Source organism: Carassius gibelio, chromosome B16 (genome assembly GCF_023724105.1).
Source record: "Carassius gibelio isolate Cgi1373 ecotype wild population from Czech Republic chromosome B16, carGib1.2-hapl.c, whole genome shotgun sequence".
Lineage (NCBI taxonomy): Eukaryota > Metazoa > Chordata > Actinopteri > Cypriniformes > Cyprinidae > Carassius > Carassius gibelio.
Genome location: NC_068411.1, coordinates 15,115,861 through 15,141,854, shown reverse-complemented (window position 1 = coordinate 15,141,854; position 25,994 = coordinate 15,115,861). Strand labels below are relative to the sequence as shown.

Below are 25,994 nucleotides of genomic sequence, written 5' to 3'. Positions count from 1 at the left end.
TTTAGTGTTTGACGTTACTAGAAAAATATATTCATTTATATTGAAAATATTCATGGAGTTTTAAGATTTTTATAATTTTATGTGACATTTCTAAAGAGTTCTCATATAAAGAGTCTTAAGAGTCTTGGTTGTTCAAAGAAAAAGAAAAAACCTTTGTTGAGGGGTGAATTAAAATAAGAAATATCTTGATTGATTTGGCTTGTTTTAATACTAATTTTGTCTTCTTTTAAATAAGTCCCCTGGTGTACCCTGGTTGAGAACCAGTTTATGAAAGCCCAAAAAAGAAAAGAAAAGATAATTGTGACAATTTTTTTTTTTTTTTTTTACTGAATTTTGACTTTGTCACTATGTTGTGTTTTAAACTTTATCTCACTATTACCTAGCTGTATTTTTAACTGGAAACGTGCTTCCAACGTGCTTCCATGAAAGATCATCTTAGTTATCTTTTATGGATAAAGATGTTAAAAACACACAAACGACATCACTCGTAGATTGTCTGTTGTTTCTTTTATATGTAAAATTCGTGCAATACAGTGTTAGAGTTTATCACACATTAAGATAAACCATATTTTTTTCTAGATATATCTATTCTCCACTACGTAATATTTATAACTGACCACATAAATGCTGTCTGTGTAACTTTCCACAAATGTCTTTTTTTTTTTTTGTATGAATTAAAAAAGACCCCCCGACTGCAGGTTGTGATTTGCACTCTTTTATGTAATGTCCTGTGTTGACCTCTTGTTGGCTGGGATCATGGAATAAAGGTTAAAGGTTAGCAGAATGTCCACATATATAATTCTCATTTAGAGAAGCAGACGGATCAAAGGGAGTCAGGTGCAGCACAGTGAACATTTGTTTTTGTTTTTTGGATGGGAGTTTGCCTTTGGGATGCTGTCATGATCACATGACACAATGGAGGGAAAACACAAATGACACCGGGCATGCCCCACATACAAGTGTAGCCCAATCAGAGCTCAAGGAAGACCGTGTCCTCATACATTTTCAAAAGAACCCGACCCAGCCACCCATTCTTCCCTTTTCAAGCCCGACCCAACCCCCCCGCCACATCTGTACTCTAGATTTTTAAAGTATCTTTTTTTTTTTTCAAATACAGTTATGTGTAATATACATTTGTAATTTAAAAAGTTTTTTTTTTCATCCATCCTCCCTCCCTCCAATTTGAAAAGCACAGTTTTGGATAGAAGTCCCTCTTCTGAATGTCGTCATTCGTCAATTTCTCTACACAAATATATCATCTGTCCCTCTTTGAACAAATGAGGGAATGTTTTAATGCCCCAAAACAAAGGTTTTCAATTCAACAAGTGCTACTTCTATTAATAATAGTGATTTTTAACAAAAATATGATGGTAGGTTTATATAAAAATCTTTTTCATTTTAACTCTTTGTCATTTCAGTCCATCAAGTATGGTGCTGATCTCTTTACTGAGCTGGAAGACAGATATTACACTAAATTGCATGTTATCAAAGGGTAGAAAATAAAACTTTCTTTAAAATAAATAAAATGCTTCTCACAAAGTTAGTTGTAGTAATAATCTTCTCACACACATTGAATACACTCATGTTTCTGCAGTGCTCAGTATCACTTTTGGAATCACAGTCAAAAATCTTTGAAAAGCAAAATAGTCTTTCTAGTTTAAAAACTAGAATCATTCAACATGTTAAGAGCTAGCAGTTCAAATGCATTCATAATAACAACAACACTTCACCATCTTGAAATTCCACGCCTAAAATCAAGCAAAATAATATCACAGTATTCCATGATCATAGTTTCATTAAAACAGTACTGAAGAAAAAAAAAACGCAAGGTGTTGTTGTTATTATGAGATGTTGGTCTTTCATTTACTCTTTATTTTTTTATAAAGTGAAACATTTGTCAATGCCGAGAGACTTATCCCCTTTTTAGTTATTTTCCAGTCTTTCCATCTACGTTATCTCTGGCTTTTGCGATTTATTAACTAGGACAACCCTCTGTCTGTCTACACTGGTGTAGTTTTCCTATTTAGTGTGTTGGAGTTGCTCTCTCTGTCACCTTTTCCTAGCCTATCCAGTGTTCCCATCCCTCGTTCCCGCTCCACCGTAGAGGAGGAGAAAGGTGGAGGCTGGGAGGACGGGACGGAGTTGCTGAGTGGCGCGTTGGAGTTGGAAGAATTTTGGACAGCTGAGGGATTGTGGGATTTGAGCGAGGGCAGTGTCCCAGTTATCATAATGCTTCCTCCGCTCCCTCCGCTCTCTTTCGGGAAGCAGTTGTGCAGCTGGTATAGCGTGGCGCGGTCCACTGTGCCGTACAGCGGAGGGGCGCCCAGACCTCCCAAACCACCCAGTTTGGGGTCTCGAGAGAGGGTGTAAAGGGAAATATCGCCCCCTGGCAGAGTGGAACGGGAGTGAGGGTTGGGTAGAGTGGACACAGAGATGGACCCCTGAGAGAGTAAAGCAGACGGGGGCATTCCGAAGTTCTTCCCCCCTGGTGGGCCACCCACGGGAGAGGGGTCTCGTGAGCGCGAGGGGTCTGTGGATCGAGAGCTGGAACGTGATCTGCGGCGGAAGCGGTAGCTTGGGAGCCGTAGCATGGCGTGAGTGGTGCTCTTAAAGATATCGGTGCGAGAGCGACAGCGGAGCTCCTTGTTCTTCTCGATGTAGATGTTTACTGCCAACACGCCCACCATCTCAGCCAGGATGAAGGACAGCCCGCCGAAGTAGAAGGACCAGCCGTAGGAGTACTGCCATTTCTTATCTTCATCCTTCTTCGGGGAAATGTCTCCCAAAGCGGCAGAAATGTACACTATCACACCAATGATGTTACTCAGGCCTAAAGATCAGTGAAAGATCAATGATCAAAACATGCCAACTGATCAAAACTCTCAGGTAAAGAGAAATACAGAATAAAAAAAAGATTCTGAAGCATTCACAGTCCAATCTGGCAATTAGGTTTTATCCGATAAAATGTTTTACATTCTTACATCTTTCTAGCACAGGTAAATATTAGATGTAATTTGACATTTACTCCTTGACCCATGTTTGTACACACATAATGCACACACTTTACCTGCCGCTACAAACAGAATGCCAGCCCCCAGCACGATGTTCCTTTTGCTCTTGTAGAAACGGCTGGCTGCGATACAGACTCCTCCCATTAGCAGCAGGATGGCACTAAGAATGGGAAAGATGTTGGAGGCCCTAACCACTCCTGCAGGGAAAGCGAGAATAGCGGAGTAGAGAGACAGATGGGAGAGGGTGAGAGACAGAGAGCATTAGAAGCGTGAGACATGATGAGTGTAGGCAAGTCAATTCTGTTCAGGTCTTTGACACTGTGCATATTTATCTCCATGCCACATTTTAGACATAAATATTAAGCTAAAATGAGGCACCTGGGTAATTAAATGAGGCTGTTGTGCACGGTGTGTGAAAAAGCCCCAGAGGAAAAATGTTCCCCTGCGGTTCGGCATCCCATCTGGGACCAGTCAATCTGGGACAGTGCAAGGAAATGCCATCTAAATACCAACCAAAATGCCAACCTGGGTGCATGCATGCATTTATGCGTGTGACATGCACACGTGCACACAGAAAACTGTACAGAAATGTCTTGGAGCATTTCAGGGGATTTGAACCATAGAATTGAATTTGCAGAATTATTGTGAATCTGCAATATGTTACTTAAAAAAAAAAAAAAAAAAAAAAACAAGGAAGAAAGCACAACGATTTAACACTAAAAATGAATGAGTAAATAGTAGAAATGCTTTATTTTTTTGGGGTGTACTGTTTCTTTAACAAGGCAAAGACATTTGCTGTAGCTGCATTTCATTCATGATGCAGAAATGCTTTGTCATGATAAATTCTGTTGTTGTAATAAAGGGCAGTCGCTTACGCAGGACGTATTCTGCTCCATCATGATCAAAGTCTGCATCCTCTGGGAAGTGGTTGATCTGGGAGCACACGCCACGCTTCACCCCTACAAGCAAACAGACAGGAACATCACAGGTAAGACATCCTCGCAACAAGACCCACATACTGCGCATATGTTATTTCTGAGCTTAACTGAGAATGAACGGCAGCACTGTACCTCCATCAAAACCCCTCACACTCTCCCACAAATGTCTTCAGGATCACACCCTGATGTACAAGCTCTCACTGCACTTTCTGGCAGACACTTTTAGTTGGATTATTTTAATATTTAATACTTATCTAGTTCATAATTAAGTGACATCGCCATTTCATTACACTTCCGTTCAAAAGTTTTTAATGTTTTTGAAGGAAGTCTCTTTTGATCAACCAAGTAAAAATTAAAAATTTAAATAACCATTTTCTATTCTAATATATTTTAAAAAGTAATTCATTCCTGTGATTTAAAGCTAAATTTTCAGCATCGTTACTTCAGTCTTCAGTGCCACATGACCCTTTAGATAATATCAATGTTGAAAACAGTTACTTAATATTTTGTGGAAAATGTTATACACACACCATTTGAAATAACAATATTTATTTGAAACACATTATTTGTAATAATATAAATGTCTTCACTGTAATTTTTTACCAAATTAATGAGTCCTTGCCAAATAAAAATAAATTCTTTAAAAAACAAAAAAACAAGTGTGTTATATGGAAAACTGCATGGATATACATTTTCTCCTGCTAAAATGATAATGCAATCACATGTTTTATATATATATATATTTTTGCTATAACATAAACATTAGAACTTACTCAGAAATAAAGATACAAACATATTTTCTTATAATAAAACAGGCATTAATATGAGACAGACAGACATAGACAAAAAGATAGACCGATATATGAGAGGCAGACAAAAGATAGACAGACAGATCAATAGATGAGACACACATATATAGACAGATGAGAGACAAACAGATAGATCAATAGATGAGACACAGATAGATAGACAGATGAGAGACAGAAAGATAGATAGATCAATAGATGAGACACAGATAGATAGATAGATCAATAGATGAGACACACATATATAGACAGATGAGAGACAAACAGATAGATCAATAGATGAGACAGATAGATAGATCCATAGATTAGACACACATATAGATAGATGAGAGACAGATAGACCAATAGATGAGATTATGAGACACACAGATAAATAAATCAATAGATGAGACACACATAGACAGATAAGAGACAGACAGATAGATAGATCAATAGATGAGACACACAGATAGATAGACAGATGAGAGACAGACAGATAGATCAATAGATGAGACACACAGATAGACAGATGAGAGACAGACAGATGGATAGATCAATAGATGAGACACAGATAGATAGACACACATAGATAGATCAATAGATGAGACGAACAGATGAGAGACAGATGGATAGATCAATAGATGAGACACAGATAGATAGACACACATAGATAGATCAATAGATGAGACACAGATAGATAGACAGATGAGAGACATGGATAGATCAATAGATGAGACGAACAGATGAGAGACAGACAGATAGATAGATCAATAGATGAGAGACAGATGGATAGATCAATATATGAGACACATAGATAGATCAATAGATGAGATTATGAGACACACAGATAGATAGATGAGAGACAGACAGATGGATAGATCAATAGATGAGACAGATAGACAGATGGAGACAGACAAATGGATAGATCAAGATGAGACACAGAAAGATAGATGAGAGACAGACAGATAGATCAATAGATGAGACACAGATAGACAGATGAGAGACAGACAGACATAGATGGTCTATATATCTATATATCAGTCTCTTCTGAAATCTCATTTAGGAATACTGCAAGAGTTCTGAAATATCAATTAATGGGCTAATCAGCAATCCAATCTCTTCAAATTAGATAGGGAAGTCATTTTCGGATTGTAGCGCCTGATACAGATCTAATTCTCTTAATTCATTATGTTCATTTGTTAAGATGTGGAACAGGAAACACACACACACACATGCAGATAGGCTTGGAGCCAGTCAGGGAGTGAATAGATACCCACTCCAGTGCAGACAGACAGACTGACGGACTATGATGACATCATGACTGGTGTTGATTGATGGAGAGGGAATGTGATGGATTGATGAGACACACGCAGGGAGATACAGGTGGACAGGTGTGGGGGGGAATCTTTTCACAGCTGTTTAAGTCTTTTTATATTCCTCCTCTCGCGGACATTAATCTGTAAGAAAGAGATGAGGGCACAAAAAGGAAAGGTATCACTGAGGAAAATCTGGCATCACCATTTGGCTTCTTTCTTTGTTAGAGATATTGCATCTTTCAGCAATGGCCTTGTGTCTAAATAATAGTATCTATCATCAAGTGCACATCAACTGACCTGCCAACCTTGGGAAAATATATTGAGTACCACAATAGTGTATCAGCTCACAAGTTTTTGCTCTACTTGTGTGTGTGTGTATATATATATATATATATATATATATATATATATATATATATATATATATATATATATATATATATATATATATATATATATACAGTCTTGTTCAAAATAATAGCAGTACAATGTGACTAACCAGAATAATCAAGGTTTTTAGTATATTTTTTATTGCTACGTGGCAAACAAGTTACCAGTAGGTTCAGTAGATTGTCAGAAAACAAACAAGACCCAGCATTCATGATATGCACGCTCTTAAGGCTGTGCAATTGGGCAATTAGTTGAAAGGGGTGTGTTCAAAAAAATAGCAGTGTCTACCTTTGACTGTACAAACTCAAAACTATTTTGTACAAACATTTTTTTTTCTGGGATTTAGCAATCCTGTGAATCACTAAACTAATATTTAGTTGTATGACCACAGTTTTTTAAAACTGCTTGACATCTGTGTGACATGGAGTCAACCAACTTGTGGCACCTCTCAGCTGTTATTCCACTCCATGATTCTTTAACAACATTCCACAATTCATTCACATTTCTTGGTTTTGCTTCAGAAACAGCATTTTCGATATCACCCCACAAGTTCTCAATTGGATTAAGGTCTGGAGATTGGGCTGGCCACTCCATAACATTAATTTTGTTGGTTTGGAACCAAGACTTTGCCCGTTTACTAGTGTGTTTTGGGTCATTGTCTTGTTGAAACAACCATTTCAAGGGCATGTCCTCTTCAGCATAGGGCAACATGACCTCTTCAAGTATTTTAACATATGCAAACTGATCCATGATCCCTGGTATGGGATAAATAGGCCCAACACCATAGTAGGAGAAACATGCCCATATCATGATGCTTGCACCTCCATGCTTCACTGTCTTCACTGTGTACTGTGGCTTGAATTCAGAGTTTGGGGGTCGTCTCACAAACTGCCTGTGGCCCTTGGACCCAAAAAGAACAATTTTACTCTCATCAGTCAACAAAATGTTCCTCCATTTCTCTTTAGGCCAGTTGATGTGTTCTTTGGCAAATTGTAACCTCTTCTGCACATGCCTTTTTTTTTAACAGAGGGACTTTGCGGGGGATTCTTGAAAATAGATTAGCTTCACACAGACGTCTTCTAACTGTCACAGTACTTACAGGTAACTCCAGACTGTCTTTGATCATCCTGGAGGTGATCATTGGCTGAGCCTTTGCCATTCTGGTTATTCTTCTATCCATTTTGATGGTTGTCTTCCGTTTTCTTCCACGTCTCTCTGGTTTTGCTCTCCATTTTAAGGCATTGGAGATCATTTTAGCTGAACAGCCTATCATTTTTTGCACCTCTTTATAGGTTTTCCCCTCTCTAATCAACTTTTTAATCAAAGTACGCTGTTCTTCTGAACAATGTCTTGAACGACCCATTTTCCTCAGCTTTCAAATGCATGTTCAACAAGTGTTGGCTTCATCCTTAAATAGGGGCCACCTGATTCACACCTGTTTCTTCACAAAATTGATGACCTCAGTGATTGAATGCCACACTGCTATTTTTTTGAACACATCCCTTTCAACTAATTCAACTAATTGCCCAATTGCACAGCCTTAAGAGCGTGCATATCATGAATGCTGGGTCTCATTTGTTTTCTGAGAATCTACTGAACCTACTGGTAACTTGTTTGCCACGTAGCAATAAAAAAATATACGAAAAACCTTGATTATTCTGGTTAGTCACATTGAACTGCTATTATTTTGAACAATACTGTATATCGGATTTTAGATGTGAATTTGTAAGTAAGCAAATTAAGTAAAGTTTATTTATATAGCACATTTATCTCAGCAAAGATGGCAAAAGTGCTGAAGAGAATCAAAAGGTTAAAACATAAAACAAGCAGGACAGATCATAAAACAGTAAAATGATAAAAACAGAGATAAAATCCAATTAGAATGCCTGGGATGTTTTCAACATCGTTATAAAAGTTGTAACAAATGGTGCAACAAAAGGTGGATGTCTAGTGGCAGCTGATTCCAAAGATGGGGGGGCTGCAACTGAAAGAGCCCTATTATCATTTGTTTTAAAATGTGAACGAGGGACAGCTAAAAAAGCCCTGTCAGAAGATCTTTAAGATCTGGAGGATGAAAGAGGAGTAAGATCTGTGAGGTAAGATGGGGCTTGACCAATAAGAGCCTTAAAAACCAACAACAACATTTTATATTGAATTCTAAAATGGACAGGTAGCCAGTGAAGAGAGGCTAAAATTGTTGTAAAATGATTTTTCTTTGCCCTGGTCAACAGCCTTGCAGCAGCATTTTGTACCATAGGCAAGAAGGTCATTTAAAGACAAAAATTATTTCAATCTCGAGATGATACGTAATTGATCAAATCTGTTCTTGACAACTGAATTTTTTTGAGCCTAGAATGAAACCAAAGTTCCTGACCTGGGAAGAGACTGAGGAGAAATGATTGACAAGATCATTTATAAGACTACTACTTTACTTTGCGGAGCCAAAGACGCAGTGCAAAAATTTTATAAAGATAAATGCAGGTTATAAGTGACCCAAACTTGAGGCACTTGCAGAGATGTAGTTCATGTAGAGCAGCATTTTACTGTGGACTGAGCCTCTCGAGCCATAGCGAACACTGGATCATTTGCTGCCCATGTTTTAAAGAACACAGTGCCTCACTTTGTTTTGCTTTCAGTGGTTCTCATTTAATTTTTACATATTTGTCATTCATCCCTTCTTGATATTTGGGGGAATTAACTGATTGATCGAACAATAATTTTTTGCCTTTTGGCAGGTCAGCTGCAGCTTACTCTTGCTTGTCTTTAGTAGCACAGTTGAATATAAAGGCATCACCAGCTTTTTGTATAATTTTGAGTCATAATTTGAGGTATGACAGAAATCCACTCCAAGAGCACTGTAAATCTTCTATCCCATTTTTTTTATATCTATATATTTGTTTGCCAGCAAGAAATAGCTGGCTTCATCATAAGGCCATGTGTCCACCGAAGAGTTAAGACCAGTGTATTTATTTGTTCAATAGTTTGCAATGGAATCACTGTGTACCCTAAAAAAATAAATAAATAAAAAGACTGCATATAAACGAATATAAAAATTGTAACCAATCATAATAGGCAAAAAATAATAGTAATATACAAATATTACGGGGAAAAGACTATCAGTTAATGGACTAAAAATGTTTTCTTGTAGGCCTTTTTTATATAATGCACTTTATGTAGAATTTATTCATAATAAATTTGAATGTTGACTATTGCACCTTATGCAGTCCGATAGCCAAGGCCTATGGTTAATGTAATAATTTCTATAATAAATAAAATAAATTTCTAAATTATAAATAAAATATTAATGAATCCACCTCTGATAATCCTGGGTTGCTATGGTCACACAGGTTTGTTTACATTTATCTCTTGGTCACGAGGTTCACCCAACATAAGAAGTCATGGCCACAAGAAACGAATGCCGTTACCTCGTCAAAATGATCTCATGACCACGACATAATATCATGTTCCCATGAGTTAATATGACATTCTCTCAAATTAATATCTTGTGGCCAGAATAAAACTAAATGAACCGACCATGTCACCTTAGGGGCGCCATACAATATTACAGGATTTTAAACTATGGTAACTTTTTGATGTTATGTTATCTAATTCCTTTGTCTTGTTGCATTGAGTTAGTTTAGCAAAATCATCTCAAAATCAAGTTTCTTGAGCGTTCACAGACAGGCCTTGCCCCTTTCAATATGATAGATGATTTATGTATATAGAAGCCCACAGAAACAGCGGCTAATGAGGCATCTATGTATACATTTCTATGGTTTAGACCAGCACCAAGCCGGTATGGATGCTCTAAACTGGACTTCTCAGCAGGTATTTACCTACTTACCTACTTTACCTACTGACCTTGCTTTCTTTGATATAAGCAGCTCATTATCTTTAAGAATAGCAATAGCTTCTGCTATCGATTGCTCCAGCAACAGGGGAGCTTGGATGAAGGAAAGGACGAGGCCCAGCATGTGTGTGCATGCGTGTCTTGAATCGAGTTGGGATGATGTGACAGTCAGTGCACCTATCATCACACAGCCAACAGTATTTGCTGTTTGGTCCGGTCTAGCTGTGACATTCATTATGCAGATCCAAAATGTCCGCTTTCCACTTCATCTGCTCTTAATTGTGTTTCTACTAAGCATCCATCTTGGCTCTAATCCCTGGGGAAAGCAAGGATGTCTTGACCTCCAAACTATGCCAAGAGTGCTGTTACACTACAGCGACTGACGGGGCAAAGAAAGAGGGGAAAGCGAGGCTTTAATGAGATCGAGAAAGAAACAAAGAGAGATGACTGAGAGAGAGAAGCCGCGCCGCTGTGATGATTGGGAATCCAGGCTTATCTTTAATTGAATGCTTTGTTATCAGAGAGCTTAGCCATAAGGCTAAATTAGCAGAGCACAATGGCTGGCTGCAGGCGGAGCAGAGAGCGCATTACACGGGGATGAGTGAGAGCCGGAGGTGCTAGAACGGCCCCTAAGACCACGACTGCTGTCCCTCTGTGTTGACCTCTCAATGCAATCAGCTCAGCCTTTTAATCAGGCCTTTACAGACTTTGTTGTGCTTCACTTCTACACTCAAAACTCTTTAGCAGTAAACGGCCATATCAGGGTTCAGGACTTGTATATGTTTTATAATACTGTGTGTGTGTGTTAATTATACTTAAATACTATTTAAATCAAGAACTGGACACTTTTGAAATGGTTTCATCCTTTCTACACAGACATTAGCCATTTTCAGAGTAATTTACATGTACTTGATTATGAAAATACTTTATATGCATTAAGTAAAGCATGAGAGATCATATTAATTTGATGATTATTAAAGTAAACATTACAAACCTTATGATTAGACTATTTTTACAATTGGAATCATTGCCAGCCTGTAAAATAGTCTAAGACATGTTTTTTTTTATCCTCTTAAAATAAGAATATGCCCTTCAAGAGACCTCCTTCCTAAGATATAAATATAAAAATTATATTGTCACTGCAGATATTATGTGTGTGTGTGTGTGTGTCACAAACACACCACATTCAAAAGTTTGGGTTAGAAAATTGTTATTATTATTATTATTATTATTATTATTTTTAAATAGGTTAATTTTAAAAAATAAAATAAATAAATAAATAAAAATAGGTTTAAAAAAAAACATTGAAGTGTAACATTATGTTCAACACTGAAAATAAGAAATGTTTCTTGAGAACCAAATCAGCATATTAGAATGATTTCTGAAAAATAATTTGACTCTGAAGAAGTGACTGGAGTAATGATGCTGAAATTTCAGTTTTGCCATAACATGAATAAATGACATATACTAAAATATTTTACCATTAAAACAAATGATTTTAGATTTTTTACAATATTGCTGTTTTTATTTTATTTTTTATATATATATTTTTTTTTTTTACTGTATTTCTGATTAAATACATTCAGCTTTAGTGAGTACTTAAGAGATTTCTTTTAGAAACATTAATAAATCTTACCAACCCCAAACTTTTGAATGGTATTGTATATATAATTGAAGAGATAACAGACAATATGTTTTTCATTTCTTAAAAACTACGGCTGTCAACAGAATAAAATAAATCTCATAATTTCCATAGAGCCTGTAGAATTAAAAATGCTACAGAAATATAAAATTCTGTTAATACTTTAAAAAGGATTAATTAAATTTTGTTTTGTATCATCACTGTCTCACCATAGGGCTGCCCTGACGATGGCAGCTTAACTCTCCTTTTTCTTTTCTTTTTTTTTTTTTTCAAATAACTGCACACAGACCCCCCCCACCCCCCAACACACACACACACACACACACACACACAATGTAACCAAGAGCCAAGACAGTGGCTGACCCTCCAGACAACAGATCCTCCACAGGCCAGAGTGCGTCAAGGCCCCGGGGTCCTTCTTCTCCTTATTATGGGGATCCTCTTGTGTGTTATTGGCGGTGCTGTTACAGATGAGCGCTCGCGAGTACAGCCAATAATCAGTGCCGATAGCCACCGTCATCAGGCCGAAGGATGCAAAAGCACCCACGATGGTGAGAAGGATCTGAATGCCCTTCTCACACACCATGCCTATGGGAGAGAGCGAGAGATGAAGCAAATAAAGGGAGAGAGAGATGTGGAAACATCACTGCCTGCCTGCCCATCTATCTTTCTTCGAATTTGATTTCTTTTAAATGGACAGTTTAGTGATGGAGAGATGAGAAATGCCTTTTCACTTTTTTTGGCATCAGCCCAAAGATCATTTAAAGTGATAATAAAAATTCTGTCATTAAAAATTCTCACCCTCTTGTCGTTGCAAAAATTTAAGATCTTTGGAACACAAATGAAGATGTTTTTGATGAAATCCAGAGCTTTCTGACCTTGCATAGACAACAACACAACTGACACGTACAAGGCCCCGAAAAGTAGTTAGGACATTGTTAAAATTGTCCATGCGACAGCAGTGGTTCAACCGTAGTTTTATGAAGCTACGAGAATACTTTTCAGGACTTTATTCAACAATTTCTTCTTTCCCGAGAAAATCCACCTCCATTATGCACCTTGTTTACGAGCCGAGGAATGCACATCAAGGCCTTATGCGATTCAATTTACAATGTCTTATGTTTCTGTGCCTTGACCATGGTAATACCCTCAGATTTCTTCAAAGATATCTCAATTTGTGTTTCGAAGAACTATGAAGGTCTAACAGCTTTATTTAACGACATGAGGGTGAGTAATTAATAACAGAATTGTAATTTTTGGGTGAACTATCCCTTTAACACTGTTCCCTGGTTGGCCAAGCTTACCTGACGGCGAGTTTCTGTCCTTCGACTCAATTTTGAAATCTTTCTTTTCCTCGTCAGATGAGAATGTGCTGTCCCTTCAATCCGGGCAGCATCCATCGACTGTCCTCGCACACTCCTTTTTCTCCTTCCTGCACTCTTTTGCTCCCCGTGTTTCTCTGCTGCTCTCACAGATCGACCACAGTGGAGAAGCTTGTGCTGATGCCTTCGTGTGTGTGTCTTACTTTGTGTTAGTTCTGCTCATTGCTGCTAAAGAAAACCTGGAGATAGAGAAGAAAGAAGACTGAATTTTGTTGTAACTCCTTTGCCACAAAAAAAAATAAATAAATAAATAAAATGTTTGGGGGGACTTTGGCAAGCAATGATTCTAAAGAACTTGGGGAGAGAAGAGCAAAGGCAGGGCTCCACTGTTACCATAGTAACGCTGAATCGCAAAAGCATGGAGAGATGGGAGGGGGGCAGTGCTTTCATCCCTCGGGACGAGATAAGGGAATAACTGACAAACATGCAATTCAGCAACATGACATGAATTGGATCATTGCAACCAGCCTGTAGAGACTCCCTGACCAAGCAGGAGGAGAAGCATTACCTCACAGCGCCAGATGCTTTATGTTAACCACACCTATAAGAGGCAAAGATGCTCACAAACACACACACAGGGAAAAATCCTACAAAACCAGAGGACAATCGTGCAGTACGCATAATTTAGCAAACATAATTTAGCAGACATAATGCAGGGCTGCCTTGGCCGTTAATAATTTATAATGCAATATGGCACAGCCATCAAAATGGGTTAAACCCTGTTCGCATGGTGAGCCTCTGCAGTACAGATTTGTAGCCCTCACAGAAAAATCCCTTTTGAGTTAAGCATGGATGGAAAATCTCAGCCGTTTTCTAGTGTGTCACATCAGTGCAAAAAAAAAAAGAGCGATTCTAACTAAAAGATGTTTAACAGTTGTAGAAGCTGATAGCCTATAAATACAAAAATAGCAGAGAACAAACTAAATATAAACTGTACAAAACCAACTGAACACAACCAATAACAAAAGGACGTACAATATGAGTTTCAAGCAGCCATTAATAAGAATTATTATGGGGTAGTAACCTGTGCGAATTTATGTGTATTTATATTTTTATACTCATACAGTATATGAATACAGGTGTACTTATCACCGAAATAATATACTACTTATAATATAATGAAGTGCAAATGAATGTAATGTTTTTAGAAACTTAATTTCATGTAATTGCAAGTAACATAAAATAAATTAAATGCAATATAATGATTTTTTGAGCTACTTCTATAAGATTTAATTACATCTTTATATGTGATTTCATAATTACTTTATTGTCTTTCGAAATATTGTTAATGTGTACTACATACACAGGCAAGGACTGTAAACTAAAATCTGTATTTTAATGTAATTTCTATTAAAACGATAGCCATTTTCGATTAAATATTTTGTAATTAGACATTTATAGTGAAGAAGCTGCAAATGAGTTAATTTACATATGAATACCGTATCGCTAGTCTAATACCTATGGCCACAGGTAAGGGTAAAGGTATCAATCAGAGAACCATAATGATAAAATAACTTCATACAAGCAGATGGAGAAGATGAAAATCTCTCATTTAATCTCTTGAAGTTTATTGTGATTAATACAAGAATCTGGGACTGAAGCTGTGAAAAATGGAGGTAGAGAGGCAACAGTCTGTTTCCACACTCTCAGTCGAGTCTCAGCAGGAAATGAAGCATCATGTGACATTAACCTGTGGAAACTGGGTCCAAGATTTCATTACTACAGCTCCTGTCTCTGCCAGCAGAGCTTGCCACAAAGCCATATTCACAGATCACAAACGCTTCTTTTCGAAGCGTGTTATCACTGATTAATGGTGCTTTATTACATTGCCAGTATTAAGGAAGCTATAAAACTTCAGAAAAGTACAAGTTGCTAACTGCATTGCAGCAATATTGTATACTTCTACACTACTAAAAGTATACTAATAACTTGGGAACATGGGGACACTTACAATAATTACAATAATATTTAATATTCTCTACATCTAGTACTGTATGCACTACAGGTGTACTATAAACTATAAACCTAATACGCACGATAAATTTACTATTGCTTTAGAAATCTAGTATGCAATAACTAGAAACTACTATGATACTACCACACAGTAAGTTACACTAACTACCATTTTCAAAGCTCTGTACATTTAATTCCTCTCAATGTTACAGCAATTCATCTGTGCCCTGAGAAAAGTGCAGAAATATGCAGTAACTCCTGTTAAGTTAAACTGTATTATCCATCACTGAGTTGCTTATCTTTCAAAAGGTACTAAAATGTACTGTTTAGGTACTACTAATATGCAACCTTTAGGGGTAAATAAGGTATAAAGATGTATCTTTTAAAAAGGAAGTGGCTCAGTGACAGCTTTTGTCCTTTTTTCTGAGAGTATATGGTATAAATACATATATTATACTTCAGTCTTTTGTATGTTATATGAATTATGTGTATCAAATGTACAGTACATTAGTAGCATGGACTATTATGCACTACTGTCTGCAAATGTAGTATAATCAAAGATGTTCTGTTTTAGAAATAATTCTCTTGTGCTCACCGAGGCTGCTGCTGCTGCATTTCTTTGATCAAAACCCAGAATTTATTACAATTTAATATAAATTCTATTTTAATATATTGTAAACTGTCATTTCTGTCTGTTATGGTAAATCTGGATTTTCAGCATCATTACTCAGATTTGGTGCAAGTAACATTATTATCAAATGTTGAAAACTTTATCAGGATTCTTTGATGAATATAAAGTTTAAAGAACAGCATTTATTTGAAAATCAAATTATTTCTAATGTTATAAATATCTTCACTGTTATTTTTGATGAATTTAATCCATTCTTGGTGAATAAAAGTATATTTTCATTAAAAAAAAAACAAGAATTGTTCAGTGCTACACCTAACAATGTAAATGAGTGTATCAGAAATACATACTTATCACATTGCATGCATCTAGTCAATCTCTACATGATTTAATATACTAAAGAACACTGCGTTTTTTGCAAATAATTATTGGCTCCCCATAGCATGAAACGTCTAGAAAGAAAAAAAATCACTAATGCTGCATATTCTTAGGCCTATGCGGTTCATAATATAATTGAAATGTTTTGTTTTAGTGACATTTTGGTAAATCTGGGGCCAATTGAGAACCACTGCATTACAGAATTCACTGCTTAACAAAACATCATTACTTCTCCTCAAATAAAGAATTATTATATTCCTCCACCGAAAACAGTGCCAAAAGTGTTACTGATTAATAACAGGCCGTCATATTTTGCAGTTCAGATGACTGCCCACAGAAAGCCAGAGAAAACTCAACAGCCCTGAAGGGTTTAACTCCACCTCTGCAGGCCCCAGAAACATTAACATTAACAAACGAATCGAAATCAGCCCGAGAGTCACTCACAAGACAGTCGGCAGCTTATGTGATGCCTCTGCCATTCTTAAAAAAAAACAGCATCAAACAAACCCACAACCACACACAACACATGACATGAAGCAGATCGCCTCTGCTTTTCCACAGTCTGCCACCTCTATTTGCGATAAATACATACAAACATATGGCTTGGCAGACCACAAAAATCACATATTTATTTACATCTATTTATAATCACACAGACACAAGAAAAACAGCAGAGATCTTGCTATCTTGAGGCTGTCGTGTAATCCGCCACAATGCTGCTTCCATTCATAATTTCACAATTATTACTGCCGTGTGAGAATTGATTAGCAAGACTTGGGGCGAGGAAAAGACACAAAATAACTACTTCCTCACCATATATTCAACACATCAAGATGTGTACTTCAAGTAACCGACCAAAATTAGACAATTAATATACCATTCAGACAAATCGTGTCATGACTGTGAAAGCCGTAATTATGGGAAACGCGTCCAATTATTATGACTCGTGAATCAAAATAATTAGCACATAAGTCCCTGCTGCAATCATGACAAAGAGCATCATTTCTGACCTCTTTTGCGCCGTTCGGAAGAGAAGGAGAATGAATGTGAGCCACAAGCAGATGGAGAGAGAATGGACAGAGCAGACGCAATATAATAATGGAAAGTCCGAATAAAATCAAAGGAAAGCAAGCACTGCACTGCAGCTGGATACCTTTGTGCAAGGAAACACTTGAGTGATTCACTTTGAAAAGTGAATAGCAGTATACATCAAATAAAGCAATGAAAGACTACCCTCACCATTCTGTTTGGATCAATTTATCGCTGCTGCTGCAGTATCATCGTCATGCTGAGGGTGTAAGACCGCACTGAGCTCAGAGATGACATCGCTAATGAAAGATTAGAGTATAACACCTGAGCTCTCGTTCCCACACACCCCTTATTACACCTCTCACATTCCCACTGCTCTCGTTCACTGAACTCATATCTGCCATGTGCCTCAGCTGTGGACATAGTGCCTGGATGCACACAAAATGTGTTGCCTTCTCACACACCTCATGAATACACATGTCTTCTGATTGCATTTGGACACATCATGTTCCTGTAGTTTGAACGGTAGAGCATCACACAAGGTCATGAGTTCAGTTCACCGTGGACCCATAAAATGGAAAATAATGTATAATTAGTAAAGGGTAACTAAGGTTAAGCTAGTCCAGTATACCCTGACCTTTGACTAAACAGATAGACGAGAAGTCATTCATTTCCAATGAAGAGTAGTTAACATTACTATTACACATTCTTAACAAGCAAAGTTCCTTTCTTTCAGGTGTGCTGGTGGTCATTTGTTTTGCGTGGATATATTCATACATTTATTTATTTTACCATGGTATATAAACAGAGCACATGAAAAAATTGAAAGCTGCATGCAACTACCAGACATGTGAAAAATTGTAGGTTAAGTCAAAGATAGCTGAAAGATGACTTTAGACTAAAGCGGACCATCTCATTGACGTAAAACAACCAACCACAGTTTGCAGGTTCACCTGAGGTATTTACCTGCCCTAGGAAAAAAGTAACGTATTTAAAATACATTTATTTCATAATAAGAATAGTTCATATATATTAACATTTACTGACATATCGCTGGAGATTTACTGATATAAAAAATGTAATTAAACTTTATTTGGAGTACTACTTGTGCACAATGCACATTTCTTAATATTAAGCCAAAAATGTGTTTTAATGTCTATTAATGAGGATAGCATGATTTTTGAATAATATCGGTCTTTAAATGTAAATATTTAAAGTGTACCAAAATTAGGCCTATACTTGTAATACTTCCACACAAAGTGCATTAAGTACGAAATGAGTTTTCCAACTTAGCATACTTTAAGTATAGCAGTTTAGTATGATTTTTATTAAGCACATAAATATGTACTGTATATGTATTTGCAGTATACTTAGCATGAAATAAATGTATTTCAAATACATTTTAGTATATTTATTTTTCACTATAGGGTGAATTTGTGGTATTTGTGATATTGTGGTAGGATGACCACGATAACACAAAAGAGTAAGAAAAGAGAAAGAAAGAGAAAAGATTACGTAGCTGCTGCAACAAATAGAAAAAAAGAAAGAAAGTGGAAAATATGTATAGACTGCCTTTGTGATCATATTTTTTGTTCCCGCAAAAAAGTACACACTATTATTACAGACATAACTCAGAAAACAAAGCATAATATGCAGTTTCACTTGTGGATATCACGTTAACTTCAAAACAATTGAATTTATTTTAAAGTATTTGCAAATCCTGTGATTATTTCATCCTTGACAGTAAACATGACCAGCAGGCACTACATTTATACTCTGTCAGAGGAGAGGTAATTTACATAATATCAATATGCATAGACGTAAGGCTTTCAGGAGGAGGTCACCTTAAAGACAGTCAGGAAACAGTACAAAACACAGGATCACTTAATAACATCATGTCTATTTAAGCCCCATTAGAACACATTAAACATCCAATTTATACCCAGATATACTTATAATCCAAAAAAAAATAAAAAAAATAATAATAATATTAAGTTGATCCAGTAGATTCATTCTAAAATACCACCAACGAAACATCTACATTATTCCTAAACTGGCACCACAAACAAACATTATTTGATCATACTGTATATACACTGCAGTTCAAAGTCAGCACGGATGCATGAACTTTTGACAAGAGTTTTATATTGATATATAATATAATATTATAATATTTTTATATGGGATAGTCTAAATGTTTTTTTTCTTTTTAATTCATCAGAGAATCCAGCACAACTGTTTTTACCATTGATAAATATATAGTTCAGTCATGAAACTCTTCCGAGCAGCTGATTGATTTACTTAAAGCTGATTGCTTCATCCAAACATTTGTTTGTTTCATCCATGTAGCCTATTTATTCCTGGCTGCATCGGTTCAATGCAGTGCACCATGGAATGTCGCCAACCCTCCACCTTTCCCACCATCACCTGCCTAGATCTGCTTGGGGGGTTCTCCATATTTTCCTTGCAGCAGTCTGAATTCAAGTCACTGTTCCACATGCTTTTCTGATGTATCCTTACTCCTTCAGCAGCAGCAGCAGAGTCTGCAAAGACCATACCTTTGTACATTCCACGCTTACTAATTAATGCTGCTAAAATTCATTCAGAGAGTTGTCATGATTGGAATAAATATATATAAAAATGTTTCTCAAATCGGCATATTAGAATGATTTCTGAAGGATCATGTGACACTGAAGACTGGAGTAATGACGCTGAAAATTCAGCTTTACCATCACAGGAATAAACTTTATTTTAATATACAGAAAACAATTATTATAAATTGTAATCATGTTGTACGAAATTATGGTTTTAACTGTATTTTTTTATCAAATAAATGCACATCACCATGTGGCTTAAAGAGAATTTCAGCAAAAAAGAACATTTGCAATACTGAACAACTTGTTCTCATTAAACACGAGAGAAGATTAACAAAACCACATTTTAAGCAATTAGATGAATTTCTCACGTCTCCTCACTTACAGACAAACAAGCAAGCACAGCTAGACTTAATTCCCCACCAAAGAATATATCACTCCTGCACTCACATCCTCAGACATCTGACAGGTGTTTGAATAAATGATACAGTAGCAGTGTATGAAAGTATGAGCATTTCTGCTCAGGGATATTCCTTCTAATACAATACTAAATCCATGGCTCTTTTATTTTTAGTAAACTTCTTTTCAGATGAACTTCAGACGTAAAGATAATTTGCCGTGAGGCAGTTGCTCAGTGAACGATAAACAATAATATCGTTGCAGTTATGCTGCTGTATCCCATGTAGAAAGCTTGGAGGAAGAGAGCAAGTGAGGATATTCATTTCATTTGCTTAACCTGGATGTCCATGTCTCCTCCCACAAGCAATTAACAGCGTCTCTAAACAAGCGCCATTACCTTGTTTATTAATTCCTTTTGAGATTCAGACAACAAATGTACAAACTGCCAGAATGAATCATATTCTCTTGCTTACAGCTTGCTATAGGTTCGGTTTGATGACTATGAAGGGAACAAATGATCACAGTCTGTCTATTGCACTCGATCTTGCCTGTATTTAAGGTAGAGGATTCTCCTTCTGTGAAACGTTCAGTCCCACATGGGACCGATTAAATGGAGAGTTAATTATTACAGCTCTAAGGACAAACCAAAAGCCTATGGAATCTAATAGTGTTTTTCAATGTTTTTGAAAGTCTCTTATGCTCACCAAGGCTGCATTTATTTGCAATTTTATTTTCAATATTATTACAATTTAAAATAACTACTTTCTATTTTAATATAGTTTGCATTTTAATTCATTCATATGATATCAAAGCTGAATTTTCTTCAGCTGTTAGAAATCATTCTAATTTGCTAATTTGGTGCTCAAAAAACATTTGTGTATAAATAAAGTGTTAATAATTGTATTTGTTTTATTATATTATATTACTATAGTTGGATAACAGGTAGTCTCGCGACCTTCAGACTGAAGGCTGAAGGTCAGAAATTAATGGCAGCTTTCATTGGCCAAGGCCCGCCCTTGAGTCATGACATGTTAATCACAACCAATCACAGTTCGTTTCATTTAGTGTCATGTTTCGGGGCATGGAAATGTTGCCACAATAACAGACCGGTGTGTAAAACTCTCGGATGTATTTTAAAGATTCTTTGCCACAAACTTTAAATATTTAATACTTTTGAGAATCCAGCATTTAGTTGATCCTCACGGAAATCCTGTAGAATTCAATCAATCTGACAGTGACTTCGAAACTCCTGAAGTGTTTCCACTTGTTTGTGCCATACTGTATGCATCAGACATTTAGTCAACGGCCCATGGACCGGATTACAGGTAACATCATTTTCTGTGCTGATCTAACTGACTGCATGTTGATGGTAGATTTGTATCTAGGATTTAAATGTAAATTCCTTCAAAAAAATCTTTCTTTATTAAATATCACTATTGCTTGAAAAAGACATCAGTCAACTGTGCCAAAATAGTTTAAAATTAGTACTGTTGCATAATTGCACTAGGGTGAAAGTAAACACACTGCAAACAGATGTTGCCTGGCTCATCTGATGTCGCTGTCTGTTAAAAAGCCACACTAATGTAACCACCAACAGGACATTAACCACACTGACCATATCAACAAAGAACAAACCAACTTCTTATCCTGTTTAAACACCGTTCATAGCCATCACTGATGTAGGTAGAAAATCTCTTTTACTGGCACCGTGAGGATAAAGCTTTGCCATAGACAGCATTGATCAGGGGTATGAGGGGTCACTTCACTCCACTCTGTTTGTCTGCTGCAGTAGGTTTTAAAAGCTGTATTGGTCTAATGGGAAAGAACAAGTGTGCCAGGAAAAGTGTCACGAGTCACGACTAACAAAACGTGCAGAAGCCAACTGCAAAACCAATCCATGTCTCGATTATATTTATCAATTTCAAAAACGTGCAGAGGCTTCTTCTCGCAAAGATAAAATTAGCTATTTACATCTGACCTGAAGCATTACAGCTGCATGCAGGACTTCATGTTTTTACAGTTCACTTCTCTAAATTATACAGAGAATAAAGGAGATAATCTTAGTCAGGGGTCCGCTCTTTAATAATTGCAAGAAAGCCATCCTCTGGGGTTTCTTTTCCTTTGTTGTAGTCTGAAACGCTCTCAGTTCCTGTATAGATCGTGGGAAAATGGTGTTGGTACAGCAATGCTGACACAGGATTCTTCAGAGTATTATATAATTATGATCCCAGGAGTCACAATCTGCTTAAACAGAATCCTCCAAAGGAGAGTGATACAACCTGAATCCTGACCAGGTGCTTTCTCTCATTAAAACATTTCTGTGTGGTCATAGGCCATGTAAATGATGGAGGCAGATCTTAGGCTTCCTGCAAGCACACAAGCATGCTGATTAAGGTTTCTGTGCCAAAGCCAGACACTGCTGTCACTGCCTTGTGCTGTGTGATTTTTAAACTCACATTCATTTTATTTATTTACAGTAAAACACAATGAATAAGACATATTGCTACTTGTCAACTGAGTAAGTGAAATAAATGTTCAAATAAACATTGATGCTTGTTCATAATGTGTGATTTGAAAGGTGTACCCAAGAAATCTTTTTGCATTTCTTTTATTCTCTAGTTGCTAACTGCATAACTATATGTATATATTATATATATTAAGAGGCAGCTGTAGCTTCTAGAATGTTGATGTAAAATACACTCACAATGTTACAGCCATTATAGATTGGCATTTTTGTGACGCTATATTTTATACTTCTGTAATTAAGTGAAGTTCTGTTACTGTGTTAAATCATTAAAGTGTATGTTAATGTGCCAACCTGCTTAAGCTATTAATAATTTATTTTACTTTTTTTTTTTTTACAACATATCACCCTGGTGTTTGTAACTGATAATTAAAACAAGAAGCTTTTTCTAAAAATGGTAAATATGTTACTTTTTTTCGGTCACACTTTAGGCCTATTTTAAGGTCCAATTCTAGCTATTGGCAACCCATTAACTACGACTTTTGCCTCAATAAACTCCTAATTTGCTGCTTATTAATAGCTATTACGGTAGTTGGTAATTTTAGGTTTTGGGTATGATTAAGGATGTAGAATATGGTCATGCAGAATATGTTAATAAACAGCCAATACGTTAATTTTAGGCATGCTAATAAGCAACTAGTTAATAATGAGAATTCGTACATAATACTATTGTGTTATCATGTCTTACTAAATGGATAGCAAGATAACTTTTACGTTCATTCCTTCTGCTAAAATCACAGTAAACATATTTTTTTTACGATTTGCCTAGATTATAAAACATTTTTACAGCGAAGGCCTTCATCGTATATCAGTGTGACAGGTGCATCTTCTCCTTTGAAAATTGCCTAATGCTGAAATAGAGGCCTCTTGACAGCAAAAGCCATGTTCCTAAGGTCACACGATGTGACTGAAAGGCATGGATCAAACATGCACGAGCAGGGCTGTGAAAAGGTCCACGCTCGTGATCAGTGAGATCAGATAAATGGTCAGGGTGAAGTGTGGGAGCTGACAGGGGGAGGCTGGGCGCTGATGCGAGCCGCAGTGCATTCATTAGATGAGCCCTCCACCGACACCGAAAATGGACGCCTTTCTCTGAAAAAAAAGCCCTCCATTCTCGCTTCAAAAAGCTGAAGGGACAGGATGTGTCCAAAGAACCGCAGCAGACTTGCTTTAGAAGTAAATCAGCGTTGTTTGTTTCATCGAGCTGCAGACAAGGAGAGTTTATGCTCCACATGCATAATGAATGCAAAGATGCGCTTGCAGATGCACAATGGAGACGATTTCATTTATCACATTCCACCCGTTTAGCAAACATTTGCAGAAACAACCAAACGCAGGCGAAAAGCTTTGAGAAAATCGACAGTCGAGGTTGCAAGCTTGCAATCTGGCATCGATTGATTCCGCTCTTTGCATTCCACATGGACACGCACACATGCAAGCGGAAACATCCAAACAGCCCCCAAAAATCGCGAGCACACACGCAGACTACAGAAAATCGGAGATTATTGCTTACCAGATTAGTTTGTCTCGTGTTTGAAGATCGTCGCACTCCCAAAGAGGAAGACGAGGAGAGCTAATTACATATCAAGAGAAATGGACTGCAAACGAGTTAGAGAAGAACGAAAGGGATTGCGCGTCTCAGAAAGCGTTTAAAATGACGTCAAAATCTAATAAAAACAAGTTACAAATGTGAATCTCTCTCAAGACAGATATAGTATATAGGAGATATTCAACGCGCACACGTCCCCACGTCACTCGAGCACGGATTTGTCTAGAGCGCGTGTAGCCAATGCGTGTGCGCGACTGCGTCTCCCCCGCCCGCGCCGCGCGCTATCCATCCCTTTCCTTACTCCCCGTCTGTGTGTGTTCGTGTGTGTGTGTGTGAGAGAGAGAGCGAGAGAGAGTGTGTCGTAAGCAACTTGTCGCATACCAAATCCTGACAGACCAGACGAAATATTCGCGCCATTGTGGTTTTGAAATTAAGCTTTTTCCCAGACCGCCTTAACACACAAACTCCATCTCCAGGGGCGCTGGAGCCGATGTGAGAGGGTCAGGTTTTGCCAGCATTTTGGGGACCAAATGTTCCCACAATGACAGCACAATATGAAATATGCTGACTACGTTTGCATGGACAGTTTTACAAAGTTTACAGCATAAAACTTTGAAAGCTTTTCATTCTTATCTCTTGTGGAAGTCTTGCAGGTGCTTTCTCTATTAATTTTTTTATTCCATTTTTCGTAGTTTGCACAATGATTTAATCAATATATTGTCTGACTACAGCAAACAAGAATACAACGACCTGAAAAAGTGATGGGCTACTTTAATCTGTCTGTGTGTTGATTTCATACTCACTTCTTCTAATGTTAATTGTAAATGTAAGTACAAACATAAATAAACATTAATTCTCCTCCTAAAATTTTTCTTCAATAGTTTCTTCACTGAAAAATAACTGGTGTAGAATTTACTTAAAAAAAAATCCACTTAGTAATTGCTTGTAAATTACAAAGTAACACCAAGTAACACTGAATTAAACATGATTATTATAGTATAAAGATTGAAATAGCATTTTCTTCTAAAATGTTCTTCAACAATCTTTGTTTCATTTACAACTTAGAAATATACGTTTTATTGTGACCGTCTAATATCACCAATAATTACAAAATAATAATGATTTATTCAGGCAGAATATATATATATATAATTATAATTATAACCCAGATGCTGATAATGTGTGTATAAAAATGTTTATATAATGTTTATAATAAACATACCAAATAGCATCCTGCAAATGCAATATGTTAAAATGCAGCAAGGTTTGTCTGAGGTTTAGGTTTATGGGATGGAAAATATAATTAGCAGTAGAATGTGAAGTCCCCAACATAATAGAAACACAAAGCAACTTGCTTTACATATTGCCCTCACTGGTTTTTGCAGGAGATGAGAGAAACAGGCATCTAGGAGATGATGTTAGTACTGCACTGTTAATGAAATGCAATGCTATCCAGCCTGAGAAAGAGCACTGAGTTCCGCAGAGGGAGAGAGAGAGACGGAGAGGGGGTTGTATGGAGGGAGGGAAGTGAAAAATGGCAGGTTGAATGCGACAGATGCCTCAAAATTGGCTTAGAACGGGTGAGAGTCTATTTCTTATGGTTTCAGTCGTTTTAAAGATCAATAA

General features: G+C 36.8%; 1 protein-coding gene across 1 annotated transcript; it reads right to left on the bottom strand.

Moving 5' to 3' along the window:
- Window positions 1-492: 492 nt before the first annotated feature.
- cacng8b (calcium channel, voltage-dependent, gamma subunit 8b) lies at window positions 493-24,632 on the bottom strand. Its single transcript, XM_052579705.1, has 6 exons — window positions 24,333-24,632; window positions 13,237-13,493; window positions 12,296-12,520; window positions 3,887-3,970; window positions 3,068-3,208; window positions 493-2,830 (listed from the first exon to the last, which is right to left on the bottom strand). The coding sequence occupies exons 3-6, from the start codon at window positions 12,516-12,518 to the stop codon at window positions 2,001-2,003; spliced, it is 1,278 nt and encodes a 425-aa protein (XP_052435665.1). The 5' UTR covers window positions 12,519-12,520; window positions 13,237-13,493; window positions 24,333-24,632; the 3' UTR covers window positions 493-2,000.
- Between the last annotated feature and the right edge of the window lie 1,362 nt (window positions 24,633-25,994).